General features: G+C 39.1%; 1 protein-coding gene across 3 annotated transcripts in view; it reads left to right on the top strand.

Annotated features, from left to right (window-relative positions):
* The first annotated feature begins 1,541 nt into the window (after window positions 1–1,541).
* BRAF (B-Raf proto-oncogene, serine/threonine kinase) overlaps window positions 1,542–13,890 on the top strand; it is a 159,476-nt gene continuing 147,127 nt past the window's right edge. For 2 of the 3 annotated variants that reach the window (XM_029233176.1, XM_029233178.1), the window contains exon 1: window positions 1,708–1,859. In XM_029233176.1, the coding sequence (XP_029089009.1) occupies window positions 1,740–1,859 (120 nt within the window). In that variant the 5' untranslated portion in view covers window positions 1,708–1,739. Of the gene's footprint in view, window positions 1,860–13,890 lie in introns of all 3 variants that reach the window. The other variant, XM_029233177.1, reaches the window with a different exon arrangement.

Here is a 13,890-nt window from a genome sequence, read left to right as displayed (position 1 = left end):
ATAGGACTGTTAGAGAATTTTTAAAAACTCTGCTAATTGTATTTCTGATGGTATCAAGGGGAAAATGTGCCATGACTGACTGCTGGTTCTATGTTTGTCTGCTTAGATTTCCTTATAGTAAAGAAGGGTGCTTCAGACTAGTATAGCTTGATGACATTATCCCTTAGGATAATCTTCATTTACACTACTTTTGTCAAGCCACCTTTTGATTTAAATTTAGTGCCTCAAGGCGACTTCTCTACTTGGAAGGGAAAGTATAAAGGAGCTAACAAAGCATACCATGCTCATTCTATAGGTGGTATTTTGTATTTTTCAATGTAGGGTAATATTAATATCCTGATTAAACAAGCAGTCTCATACACAACTCCTTACCTTGGGAGTAAGGGTCTGCTCCTGGGCTCATGGTAACTCTATCCTTACACAGACATTCTGCTTCAGAAGTCAGTAGGACGGCTTTCTATGTCTTGAATCATGGTGAATACAAGAAGGTCACTGGTGACTTTCCCCCTATGAGTAGTACACTTAAAGCTTCTCATGACTTGATGTTTACGTTACTTTGTGATTAACTGCACACCATTTGGAGCTCACAGTAACTTCCACTGTTTCTCACTCCTATTTCTCCCTTCGTTAGATTTTTTCCCTTTCATATTCCCCTTTCCTTTCACATACATGTGTTTTTAATAATAAATTGGGTTTCTTTAACTAATTCCATTCTGTAATTGGGCCTCTCAAAGGTAATTTACCTCTCTTCTCTTGTTTTCATGCATATTTGGCATAAAGAATTCCTTGGAATATTGTTTATGAGCAGGACAAAAGTATTTAAAATATTTTGAATGATTTTCTTAAAAATAAAAATGATTCAAGTTTGGATGCTTCAAATGTCTAGAATGCTCCATGCCTTGTGCAGGCCCTAGAACATAGAAAGCGACCCACTGACATTTGTTGAATGAATCTGGAAAACGAAAAATAGACTAAACATTTTATTCCTGAACGATGAAGCAAAAAAAGAAAAGCTTTTAGACTTCCATTTAGACCCACTTTATTAACAGGCCAAATCCTTTAATGAAAAGGATCCAAGCATCATTCTCGTAACTTGTCTTTACCTAAATCTATTTCTATCAAATTCTGCTTGACTATTGCTACCTCGGGGTTTCGAGTCTTATTTTTATGACACGGAGACATTCGTTATAATGGAAATAACACAAGTAGTATGGGCTTCCCGTCTTTCTCCCTCTAGGATTTCAACTTCTTCTCCAACACCATCCTCCTCTTCTAGTAAATCCTACATTACAGAACAGGCTTAGGACGGAGAAGAGAATTAATCGGAGCCATGGAAACGGCCGAGCGGAGGAAACGTGTGAGCTGGGAGGTGAGCAGAAGGGCAAGATACCCTCCCCTGACGACGGCGCCAGGGCGCTCCGAGGATCACGTCACGCACCTCAGGTGACGTCACGACCGTGACACGCGGGTGACGCCGTTGCCGCGGCGACTTCCAGTCGTCTCCGCCCCCTGCCCCCGCCCCCCGCTTAGTGTCCTTCCCCCAATCCCCTCAGGCTCAGCCGCGCCGGGGGCAGCAGGCCGGTTCCCGAGGTGGCCCAGGCGCCCTCCCGCCGCAGGCGCCGCCCGGGCCGTCCCTCCCCGCCGCCCCCCGCCCTCCGCCTCCGCCTCCCCCCGCCCTCCTCCTCCCTTCCCCCTCCCCGCCCAGCAGCGGTCGCTCGGGCCAGGCTCTCGGTTATAAGATGGCGGCGCTGAGCGGCGGCGGCGGCGCGGAGCAGGGCCAGGCTCTGTTCAACGGGGACATGGAGCCCGAGGCCGGCGCCGCGGCCTCTTCGGCTGCGGACCCGGCCATTCCCGAGGAGGTGAGTGCCGGCGCGCCCTGCACCCCTCCCGTCTCGGGGCTCGGCTGGCTGGTGTTTATTTTGGGGAGAGAGGTGGCGGTGGGGGCTCTGGTGCCCTCAGCCACCTTCCCTTCTGGGCGCTGCGGGCTGGGAGACGGGCATTCCCCTCCTGTGCCTCTCCGTCATGCAGCTCCTCGCTACGTAAACACACACAATGGCCCAGGGGGTTTTCCCTGGCCCGCACTTGGGGCTTGAGGGATTCGGGCAGCGGTGGTGGAGCAGGAGGCTATCAATAGGGGGCGAGACTCAGGGTTGGTCCGAGAAGGTCACGGCTGGCTGAAGGTAGCCAGCCTCGCGTCTGCTGGATGTTTTCTTTATTTTGGGTGGGGGGCGGGGGAGGCTGGCGGCGGCATCTGGGTGGAAGATGTCGGTCAGTAGCCGGGGCCGGGACCCTAGCCCGAGTTAGCGTTGTATGTAATTATTACACGGTCACGGTGATGATGGGGCGATCATTCCCTCTCTACTCTCCCTGACTCTGCCTCTTTTCAGGCCGCTGCCCTCCCTTACACTTCTCTACTTGTTAGGGGAGATTGCTCTTCACCTGTTTTAACCAGCGGATGGTCTTTACTTTTTTAACCCTAAATGCCACTGTTTCCGTTCTTTCTCCCATCCCGGTCTCAGGCCCCCGATTCCTAATGTTTGTCAGTACTCTGTCGCCGACCGGTAACCCCCATCCCAGTTCCCTCTGCCGCCCCGCTCCTTTGCCAGTGGTCGGACCTGCCTGCCTTCTAACCTCAGCTTCTACTTAAGACCATTTTTGCACTTCTCTTATCTTAGTCCTGTTGAGGCCTTCTTCATTTCACCGCTCGCTAACGTTGTTATCGTCACAAATCCTTCTGAACGCTTTGGAGCTACTTACTTTCTGAATCGTGAAGCTGTCAAGATTCCGTCAGGTTTCACTTGCACTTATATTGTGCATCCACACCTCCTTGTTTATTTCTACCCTTTTTTTTAAAAAAAATAGGTGTGATTGATTTCTTTCCGTTGTCTTCCTTTTTGTCCCAATTTTTTTCTTTTACTTTTTCGTCTTCAGTCCTTGCTTCTCTCAGCCATTATTTAGCCTCTTATCACCTTGTCAAATGACTTTATTTACATTTTGGTTTTTGTTACGTAAAATTTATTACATTTAGTGTTTGGTATTGTATTACATAAAATAATACACTTTATTGTACTTTACAAATAAAGAGATAATATATGGTATAATAACTGTGCTTTACAATTATTGATTAGATAATGTGACTTGCTCCGTTGGCTTTGCTCAAAGTTCTTTCCTTTCTACTACAGTACTTACATTTTGTTTCCCAATTCTCATAACGTCTCGTTCTTCAGTCAATGCGCTTCTCTTTTTCCTGCTTCATCAACTTTACTTTGGAAATTCATTAGATATGGTTGCTCTGTTCAGCATCAGTTTGTTCACAATAATATTTGTTTTTCATTCTCTTATACCACTTCCATCTATGCCCAAGATGTGTTCTGTACCATCATTTGATCTCATCTAAATTTCTCATGTATACATACATATATATATCTTTTATGAATATATATATCTTTTATACCACTTTCTGCTTACTGTTCTGCTTGCATTTCTGCTCAGATCAGTTTCCTCTGATATCTGTGCATTTCCCCCAACTTCTTGGATTTTAAGTAACACTCTTTCCTTCTTCCATTTCCTAGTTTATTCTGTTTTCCTTGTCCCCAGTTGCCATTCATTCTGCCTTGTTTCCTGGCTTTTGGTACTTACTTGCTGAAGCTTCCTCTTGTCTTCCCCACACCTCCACATTCCTTCTTATTTATAAACAGCTTTGTTCCGTTGACATGGAAATTTATTTTTAGGATACATTGTTTTTAATGGATAAATACTAGGGGTCACATCTGCTGTCTATTTTTTCCATGAATCGGATATGCCTTTGTCTTACTCTGCACAGGTGCCTCTAGGCTTGCTTTACTCTGTAGTGCATGTGTGGTTTTATTGAATTGTATCTAGAAGAATGGGTAAATTAATGGGCATGGGTTATGAAATCGTATTTCTCTGATTATAACATTGTTTTCGTTGAGAACTTTGTTTCAGAGTTATTAGAACAGTTTGTAATGATATAGAGGAGCCTTTTGTTAAGTACAGTGTCCGCTATCTTATTTGAAAGGGCCAGATTATTTGAGCTCTACTCTCTGAAGATTCTGATTCAGTAGGTGAGAGCTAGGGCCATGAATTTCTGTTATTTGGCACACTTCCTGGGCAGTTATCATGTATCAATACTTGAGAACCTCTAGGCTAGATGAATTTAAACCTCAAGTTTAAATTGGCAATAACTGGAAAGCATATTAGTATCTCTTGAAACCATAAGGATACTCAACTAATTTTAATTACTTAGTAGTGTTTCCCACTGCCTCCTCCACCCAGGTTTTAATGGTTAATGATGAATAGTAGTTTTTCCTCCATATTTTCTTACAGGAACTTATAATAAATGTATTTGGGGGGGGTAAAGGGTTAAAAATGAATCTCTTTCTAATATAGATATCAGTGTTATGGATGGTAGAATAAAGTACTCCAAGAAATAATTTTTAAGTTTGAAGTTGGTATTTGTTTATCCACTGGAAACTGAAATGTACTGTGGTCTTTTAATTGAACTGTCTTCTATGCGCTTAAAGAGATATAATTGTCAAGTACATGGAAAGAAATGAAAAAAATGTGTCTAAAGAATTACCTTGGGCTTCCCTGGTGGCACAGTGGTTGAGAGCCCGCCTGCCGATGCAGGGGACACGGGTTCGTGCCCCAGTCCGGGAAGATCCCACATGCCGTGGAGTGGCTGGGCCCGTGAGCCATGGCCGCTGAGCCTGCGCGTCCGGAGCCTGTGCTCCACAATGGGAGAGGCCCCAGCAGTGGGAGGCCCGCGTACCGTTAAAAAAAAAAAAAAAAAAGAATTACCTTACTTGACAGTAAAATACAGGTTTTAAAAAGTTTCTCAGAGTAAAAGCACATTTATTATTGAAAAATTAGAAAAATGTAAGTACAAAAAGTTTTAGAAAATTATCTGTAATCTTGCCACTAAGATAGAATTACTATAAACATTTTAGTGTGTATCCATATACTCCTTTTTCATGCTTGTGTAATGTATGTGGTTTTGTAATTTTTTTTTTTTTTTTTTTTTTGCGGTACGCAGGCCTCTCACTGTTGTGGCCTCTCCCATTGCAGAGCGCAGGCTCAGCGGCCATGGCTCACGGGCCCAGCTGCTCCACCGCATGCGGGATCCTCCCGGACCGGGGCACGAACCCGCGTCCCCTGCATCGGCAGGCAGACTCTTAACCACTGTGTCACCAGGGAAGCCCTCTCTTATCATTTAATAAACTCCCTTCTTTAGGCATCTGCTCACCTCTTCCTTTATTTAGAAATTTTTTCTGATATCAGTCACTTATATATGCTGACTATTAAAGGAATTGATTGTCAGTAAACGGATTAAGAAAGGAACGTTGGAACTGAGTACTTGAATCCTTGAATGTAGTAGAACCTGAAAGCAAACTTGATTTAATTGTACTTAGATAATAGGCCAGAAAAATTATATTAAGATAACAGGCTAGAGAAGTCTGATTTATCTTGATTCCCTGTCTCTGGCTTTCCTGTTAGGAAGCTGATCAGGTCTTAACAACTGGAAACCTATGTTCTGTGAGTGGTAGGGAAGAAAGGGAGGGAGCAGGCTACATTGCTTTGTTAGCATTTTCTAAGACTTGATGCTTACCTTGTTGAAGAATGAGACAGCTCTTAAGTGTTCTTCGTGTTTCTCCAACCATAAAGCTGTTTTTCTCCTTTAGAAATGCAAAAGTGCGTTTTTTTAATTTGACATCTTGATATTAATTTAGCTGACTACTTAGTGGACATTTTGTGTCATAATCCTCTTTTATGAAATTCAGTATGTTCCTGTGCTTCCTATATTTCTGCCTCAAATTATCTTTGAAATAGGCCTTTATAGTCAGTGGCTCTTACTGGACTTTGTCTTCCTCAAAAGTTGAATTGTTTTAAGTCCTTTACTCATTCTCTTTGTCCAGTTGATCTACATTGGTTATTCTGTAAAGTCAGGATCAGCAATAGTTATACAACTTCTGAATTCAAAATAGAAGAGCCTGTTTAGGAGCTTTTCTGTTTCATAAGCAGTGCTTTCATAGTCATAATGTTGTAGATACTTAATATAAGAACCAAAAATTTAGCTTCATTCCTTCCATTCCTTCCTTAAATATTTGGTGGAGACATTGACATGTTCTGGGAGGTAGTTTTTATTTTTCAGCTTTCTTTTGTCTACCAACCCAATTTACTGTTATGCATAATTAGCAGGGTACTCAGAAGAAACTCTTTACTACAGCCTCCACCCTAACAGTAAGCAGTTATTTTTTTTTCCCCTCTACCCTCTGAGATTATTTTGGGTTCCATGTTTTCTCTTGGTCTTAAAAAACTGTTATTCTTGTTCCTTCCCATATCAGGACTATGCTTATAGAGGGAAAGTGATGCTCAATAACATTACATTTCTTTCTGCATCCTGGGAATGCCCTTGATAAAGAATATAAAAATTGCTCTGAACTCAATTAACTTTATATCTTCTGGAAGCTCTGTAACATCAAATGAAACATCATTTTCATTCTTGTAATGTAGCTGCAGTTATTGACAGCACTTTGGGAACAAATGTACTGTAGGGCGGTGGTTTTCCAATTACTGTAGAGCTCTAGCACCGTTTTTAAAAAACACATTAGCACTGTAAGAAATACAGATTTTGAGTTGCTCTAATACCTATATGCATGAAGCAGTTTTTGTCTGTTTTGTACATTTTTTTAATCCTCATCTGGCACATACATACTCAGATAGTGAAAGAGTTAATGTGTACAAAACAGAGAATATAGCCAATATTTTATAGTAACTTTATTTTAATTTTTTTATTTGTGGCTGTGTTGGGTCTTCATTGCTGCGCACGGGGTCTCTCTAGGTGCGGTGAGCGGGGGCTACTCTTCGTTGCAGTGCGCGGGCTTCTCATTGCGGTGGCTTCTCTTGTTGCGGAGCACGGGCTCGAGGCGCACGGGCTTCAGTAGTTGTGTCTCGTGGGCTCTACAGCACAGGCTCAGTAGTTGTGGAGCACGGGCTTAGTTGCTCCGCGGCATGTGGGATCTTCCCGGACCAGGGCTCGAACCCGTGTGCCCTGCATAGGCAGGCGGATTCTTAACCACTGCGCCACCAGGGAAGCCCTATAGTAACTTTAAATGGAGTATAATCTGTAAAATTTTTCCATCACTATGTTGTACACCTGAAACTAATATAATATTGTAAATCAACTATACCTTAGTTAAAAAAATTTTTTTTAAATAGTGAATGAAACCCTATTAGATATGGTGCACTCTGATTTTTCTATACTATTCAGTTCTCTTTTTTTAAAAGCTGCTCATAAAATCAATTTATTAAATTGACAACCACCTAGTTGCAACACACAGTTGGAAAAACACTGTTTTGAGGCTATCAAGGACTTTCTTCAGATGTTACCTCAAGGCTCTATTTAGTCCCACTACACCTTAACTATTGAAGTTCTTCATTTATCTGCATTACTTGTTGGTTTCCTTGAAAAAAAAAAAAAAGCCTTAATGGCTGTAAAAATGTTAGAGCTACTGTGTATGGAAGGGAGATCTGTGCTGACATGAATCTTCCTAAGTGTAATAATCTGTGTAGAAAATTTCAACAACTTGTGTTTAAGGCAGTGGTCAGCAGACTTGTGTAAATGGTCAAGTGGTAAATACTTTAGTTATTGTGGGTCTAACTGCTCTGTCTCTGTCACAGGGACTGAACAGACTCAAAAATGGTATTGCAGTGTAAAAGCAGCTAATAGACAATATGTAAATGAATAAGTGTGACTGTGTTCCAATAAAACTTATTTATGGACACTGAAATTTGAATGTGTCATGAAATATTCTTTTTTTTTTCATTTAAAGATGTAAAAACCATTCTTAGTTTGTGAGCTGTACAAAAAACAGGTGGTGGGCCAGATTTAGTTCATGGGCCAAAGTTTTCAGACTCCTGGTCTAGGGGAGACTATATCATATTTGAGGTTCTGAAATTAAGGTGTGGGTTAGAGTTCTATAGAAAGTTCATAACTGCTTTTTAAAAATCGGGTTTATTGGGATATAATTTACACATACTATAATGTACCATTTTAAACACACAGTTTAATGAGTTTTGACAAATGTATATACTCATGTAACTACTGCCACAGTCAAGAGATAGAACTTTTGATGGAAAAGTTCCCCAGTTCCTCTTTGCATTCATTTTCCTCCCCACCCCACCTCCAGCCCCTGGCAAACACTGGTCTGATCTCTAGCTTTGCCTTTCCTAGAAAGTCATATACATGAAAACATACAGGATGTGGTCTTATGTATTTGGCTTCTTTCATTTAGTTTGATATTTTTGAGATTCACCCATGTTGTTGCTTGTATCAGTAATTAGTTTGTTTATTGTTTAGTAGTATCGTGTGGATGTAGCATGACTTATTTCTACATTTACCAGTTGATGAGTAGTAGGGTTCTTTCTAGTTTTCAAGTTATTAAGGTTGCTATAAATGTTTGGGTTCGGGTTTTGTGTGGACACTTGTTTTTATTTCTCTTGAGTAAGGACCTAGAGCTTGGACTAATGGGTCATATGGTAAGTATATATTGATATTTAAGTTTATAAGAAAGTGCTAAACTTTTCTAAAGCATTAGAAACCATTTTGCGTTGCCACCCACAATGAATGAGAGTTCCAAACTCTATCCTTGTCATGTCAGTCTTGTTAGTTTTAGGCATTCTAGTATGTATGCAGTATTGTGGTTTTAATTTGCATTTTCCTAATGACTAATGATGTTGGACATCTGTATATATGCTTATTTACTACCCATGTATTTTCTTTGGTGCAGTATCCATTCACATCTTTTTATTCTGTATTTACCTTCTTATTATGGAGTTGTAAGAGTACTATATACATATTCTAGATACAAGTTCTTTGTATCAGATATGTGTTTTGCACATGCCTCCCAGTCTATGGCTTGTCTTTTCATTTTCCTAAGTGTCCTTTAAAGAATAGAAGTTTTATTTTTGATGAAATCCAATTTATCAATTTTTTCTTTTAGATTTCATGCTTTTTGTGTCCTACCCAGTATAACTTTGCCTAACTTAAGGTCATAAAATTTTCTCCCATGTTGTCTTCTAGAAGTTTTACAGTTTTAGCTTTTACATTTAGGTCTATCATCCATTTGGAGTTATTTTTTATATGTATTGTGAGGTAAGGGTTAAGGTTTGTTCATTCCTTTTCATATGGATGTCCAGTTTCACCTTTTTTGAAGAGACTAACCTTTTTCTGTTGAATTACCTTGGCACTTTTATTGAAATCAGTTGATTATGTTTGTGAGTTTTATACTGTTTTATTGACATTTATGTCTTTGGTACCACAATGTCTTGATTGCTTTACAGTTTAGTCTTTTTTTTTTAAATATTTATTTATTTGGTTGCGCTGCATCTTAGTTGCGGCTCACTGGCTCCTTAGTTGCGGCACGTGGGGTCCTTAGTGGTGGCATGCGAATTCTTAGTTGCAGCATGCATGTGGGATCTAGTTCCCTGACCAGGGATTGAACCCGGGACCCCTGCATTGGGAGCTCGGAGTCTTATCCCCTGTGCCACCAGGGAAGTCCCTATAGTTCAGTCTTAAAATTAGGTAGATCCAGTTCATAGGATTTTTAGAACTTTAAAATTTGATTTTTAAAATTTTTTGTGCTATTGTCTTTTGAAAGGACAGGGTACATAATTTGCTTCCAGTTCTTAAAGGTGTCTTCTACTCAAAAAAAGCTTAAGACTCACTGTGGTATATAGTTAACACACCCCTATCTTGAATCATTTGGTGGAGACGTTGTGAAAAGTGACAGGTAAAGAAACATATTTCATCCAAAATTAATTTTTTTGTAAGAAATGAAGGCGATATCCTAATAGGTGGCACCAAAAAGTCAATGTCTTTTTTTCCCACCGTATTTCAAAAATGTTAACTGTAATCAGGATACATTTAGGTGAAAGTGGATACGCTAAGATGTTTATTCACCAAAAAAGTCATGGAAAATGTCAATCAGGTGGTGGGGGATACTAGTTTATAATACTAGCTGTGTCATTTTCCATCTTCAGTGTGAGTTTTTCCATTTGAAACCTATGTCATGTTCTGTGATGTTCCGGAATTAGCACCTTTATTACTCTTAGAGGCATCATTAAATTGTTGTTACTAAGGATAAGCATATGATGGTTGTTGGTCATATTTCTGCCTTTTTCATTTGGACCCATAGGACCCTTTACCTTGTTTTAAATTACAATGGTAGTAGCTTTTCACTGCTTAGCCTGGAGGGCTTCCCTACCATATAAAATGATATTTCTAGTTATGATTTTTGCTTAATAATTATGAACATGTTTCCTGATTTTTTTGTTTTTTAAGTTTCATTATGAAGGAAGGAAGACTTAAGTCTTAAAAATGAGCATAAGTCTTGAATATCTGACAAGTACAGGGTCATGTGACAATTGGGAAGGTAGACACTGTTCAGGCTTTCGTTCATGTTGTAAGTAGTAGTAGTCTAATTGTATTTGGCTACCTTGCAAATTTGGAAATGGCACTTACAGGGAGAGAGAACCATAACATTTTGGAGACTATTTTCAACTGTTGTTCCAAAATTAGTGTGTTTAAAAAAAAATATGCATCTCCTTATTGTAAAAGATGCCTTGTGTTTAAATTAAGAAATACTCTACTCTTGTTTTACGTTTTTTCTTTCACTAAATATATAACCTTTAAGTTAATAACACCAGAAAAATTTGACTTTTTATTTCCAGAACAGCTTAAATTAAATAAAATTTTAGGATGGTTTGAATTAGTCACTTCCCTTAAATAGGTATTTTGAAACAGTTTAAAATACTGCTTGGGGTTGTTCCTCCATTGACCTAGGATTTTTAAACTGTATTTGCTACATTACAGAACTTATTTTGCAAAGTAAATTTCTTTCTTTTTTTTTTAATTAGTTTATTTTTGGCAGCACTGGGTCTTGGTTGCTGCGCGCAGGCTTTCTCTAGTTGCAGCGAGCAGGGGCTACACTTTGTTGCGGTGCATGGGCTTCTCATTGCGGTGGCTTCTTCTTTTATTGCGGAGCACGGGCTCTAGGCATACGGGCTTCAGTAGTTGTGGCTTGCGGGCTCTAGAGCGCAGGCTCGTAGTTGTGGCGCATGGGCTTAGTTGCTCCGCTGAATGTAGCATCTTCTCAGACCAGGGCTCGAACCTGTGTCCTCTGCATTGGCAGGCAGATTCTTAACCACTGTGCCACCAGGGAAGCCTGCAAAGTAAATTTCTGTTTGAGTTTATAGATGTGTTCTATTAAAGAGGATTACTAGGCCCAGCAGTAACATTGTAAATAGTTATTAGAAGCCCTGTTTTTTGTTTGTTCATTTTGTTTTGTCACCTTGGATCTAATCCCATTTCGTCTGTTTTAAAGTTTATACTCTCTACTTAGAAATCTGTCTGTAGCATAGAGGGAAAAGCCCACAACAGTTACTAATTTGAGAGTTTTATTTTTAAAGTGTTCTTATTAGCATAATTTCTGGTAATGTTGTATGAAGATAATTTAATTCCCATTTATTATGTTTTAAAAATCCTACCTTTTCTATGAATCCCAAACAATTATTGCCTTTGTAACTTTTTTTTTACTCTAAAAAGTTAAAGAACTATTGTGAATTATTCCTAAATAACTCAGAATTCATTTTTTACACATTATATTACTATATTTCCATGGGAATGGTGTCAGAGACCTTCAGATAGGAAAGACATTATGATTCAGTGTAGTCCTTACATTCCTGTTTTACAACCACTGAAAATGTTTATTGCATCTTAGTTTTTACATGCTTTCTTCTAAGATTTGAAATATTCTACCCATATATTCTTCCTGCACATGTATTCTCATGTTAATAATAAATTACACAATCTTAAGTCTCATTATACATAAGAATTTAGTTCAGTGTAACTTCTGGTAACTCTATTGCAGATGATTTTCTACTACTGAGTTTGGCACTTAATTTAAGTTTCTACATGAATTTATGAATCAAACTTTTGGTTATTGGTTATCATGGATGGCTATTTGAGAGAAAAGTTTAGTCATAAAGTCATAACTATTCTATGTCATAGCCATTCATATGCTGCTTGCTTTTCACTGGCAACTCTTGATCCTTCTCCTCCTGCTGCTACGTTAAGTAAGATAAAGACTAAGAATTTATCACTCTAGTTAAGGTATTGGTGGTATTGATGATTTACACAAGGAGATGCTGAGAGAGATATTCTGATTGAGTGATATTAAGAGAGAAGAGGAGGGAAAATGAAGATAGTGAAGACTTTTCCTATAAAGGGAAAAGAGAAATGGGGCCATAGGTAGTGAAGGAGATGGGGTCAAGGAATTTTTTTTTTGATGAAAAAAATAAGGGCCTGTATTGTAAGAATGAACCATTAGGGAGTAAAAATGTGATTTCAGGAGAGAGAGAAGAATTGCTGGAGCAGTGTCTGAAGAGGCAAAAGAGAGAGGGATTTGGTGTACAAGTGGAGGGGTTGGCTCTCAGTAGGAGCATAGACACTTTACCTTTGATAATAAGTGGTAAGGCAGAATATGTGGAATAGTGATGCTGATAGGTAGATAGATGTAATGCTGGGAATCTGTACATGTTCTCTTCCAGTTGCTTCATTTTTTTTTTCGGTGAAGTAAGACTCAAGGTTATCAGTGAAGAGTAAGTCTTGGGGATATGGTGTTGTAAGGAGGAAGATGAAGGTGTTAAAAGTTGTTAGGGGGCATGTGAGAGTGAATGGACTAGGAACAAATAGTGAAATTGATAGGCAATATTAGGTTATGTTACTTAATATTTTACTTGCTGATGTCCAGACAGCATTGTGGGCCTCCTGACTTGTCCTCAGGTCAAAGTTCATTGTAACTTGCCAAAGCAATTTAATAATTGATATGAGTCATTCTCATTTTGACTCACAAACATAGAAGCATTGGGAAATAGAACATGAATTATTACTTCTTCATGAAGTATCTGCCATTATCCTGCTATGAATGTAAGCTAAATTTGGAGAGGTCTGGTTGCTAATTTTCTTTTTAAAAATAATTCTTTCTTTCTTGAAATTTTTTTGAATATTTATTGTTTTGTCTATATAGAATAGCATCCCCACCATTGTAGTCTAATTTTTATACTGTATAGTGAAGCAATTGCTATCCTGTTATTTTCTTTTAAAAACTCTCCAAATTTGACCTGTCTTTGCTCATGCTTTTCCTGCTGCCTGAAATATAGATTCCTTCCCCGTACCCATCCCCCAAACCTTTCAGACTTAGTTCACTTACTGTAGGAAGCCTTCCTTAACCTCTTTGCAAGGCCCAGTTAGGTGCTTCTACTTTGTGCTTTTATAGCATCCTGAGGTATACCTATATCATTTTACTTTCATTGTATTATAGGTTTTTTGTTGGTATCTGTCTACTCCCTCTAGACCAGCACTGTTCAGTCAAAATATCTGTCATGATGGAAATGTTCCCTGCTGTCCAGTATGTCCACATGTGGCTATTGTATACTTAAAATGTGTATAGTAGGATTGAGGAACTGGCTTTTAAATTTTATTTGATTTAAATTAACTTAAATTTAGTCACGCCTAGCTAGTGGCTACCTTGATCAGTACAGTTCTAGACCTTTTAAAAGTCAAGGCTTACTTATTTACAAAACAGAAGCAGAGTCACAGACATAGAAAACAAACTTATGGTCTCCAAAGGGGAAAAGAGAGGGGGAGGGAGGGATAAATTAGGAGTTTGGGATTAACAGATACACACTACTGTATATAAAATAGATAAACAACAAGGACCTACTGTATAGCACAGGGAGCTATATTCAGTATCTTGTAATAACCTATAATGGAAAAGAATCTGGAAAAGAATATATATATATTATGTG

This window comes from Monodon monoceros, unplaced genomic scaffold (genome assembly GCF_005190385.1).
Source record: "Monodon monoceros isolate NGI ecotype Baffin Bay Population unplaced genomic scaffold, NGI_Narwhal_1 Super_Scaffold_2, whole genome shotgun sequence".
In the NCBI taxonomy this organism is placed as follows: Eukaryota; Metazoa; Chordata; class Mammalia; order Artiodactyla; family Monodontidae; genus Monodon; species Monodon monoceros.
Note: the sequence above shows the minus strand (reverse complement) of the source record. Positions and strands in the feature narration are given on the sequence as shown.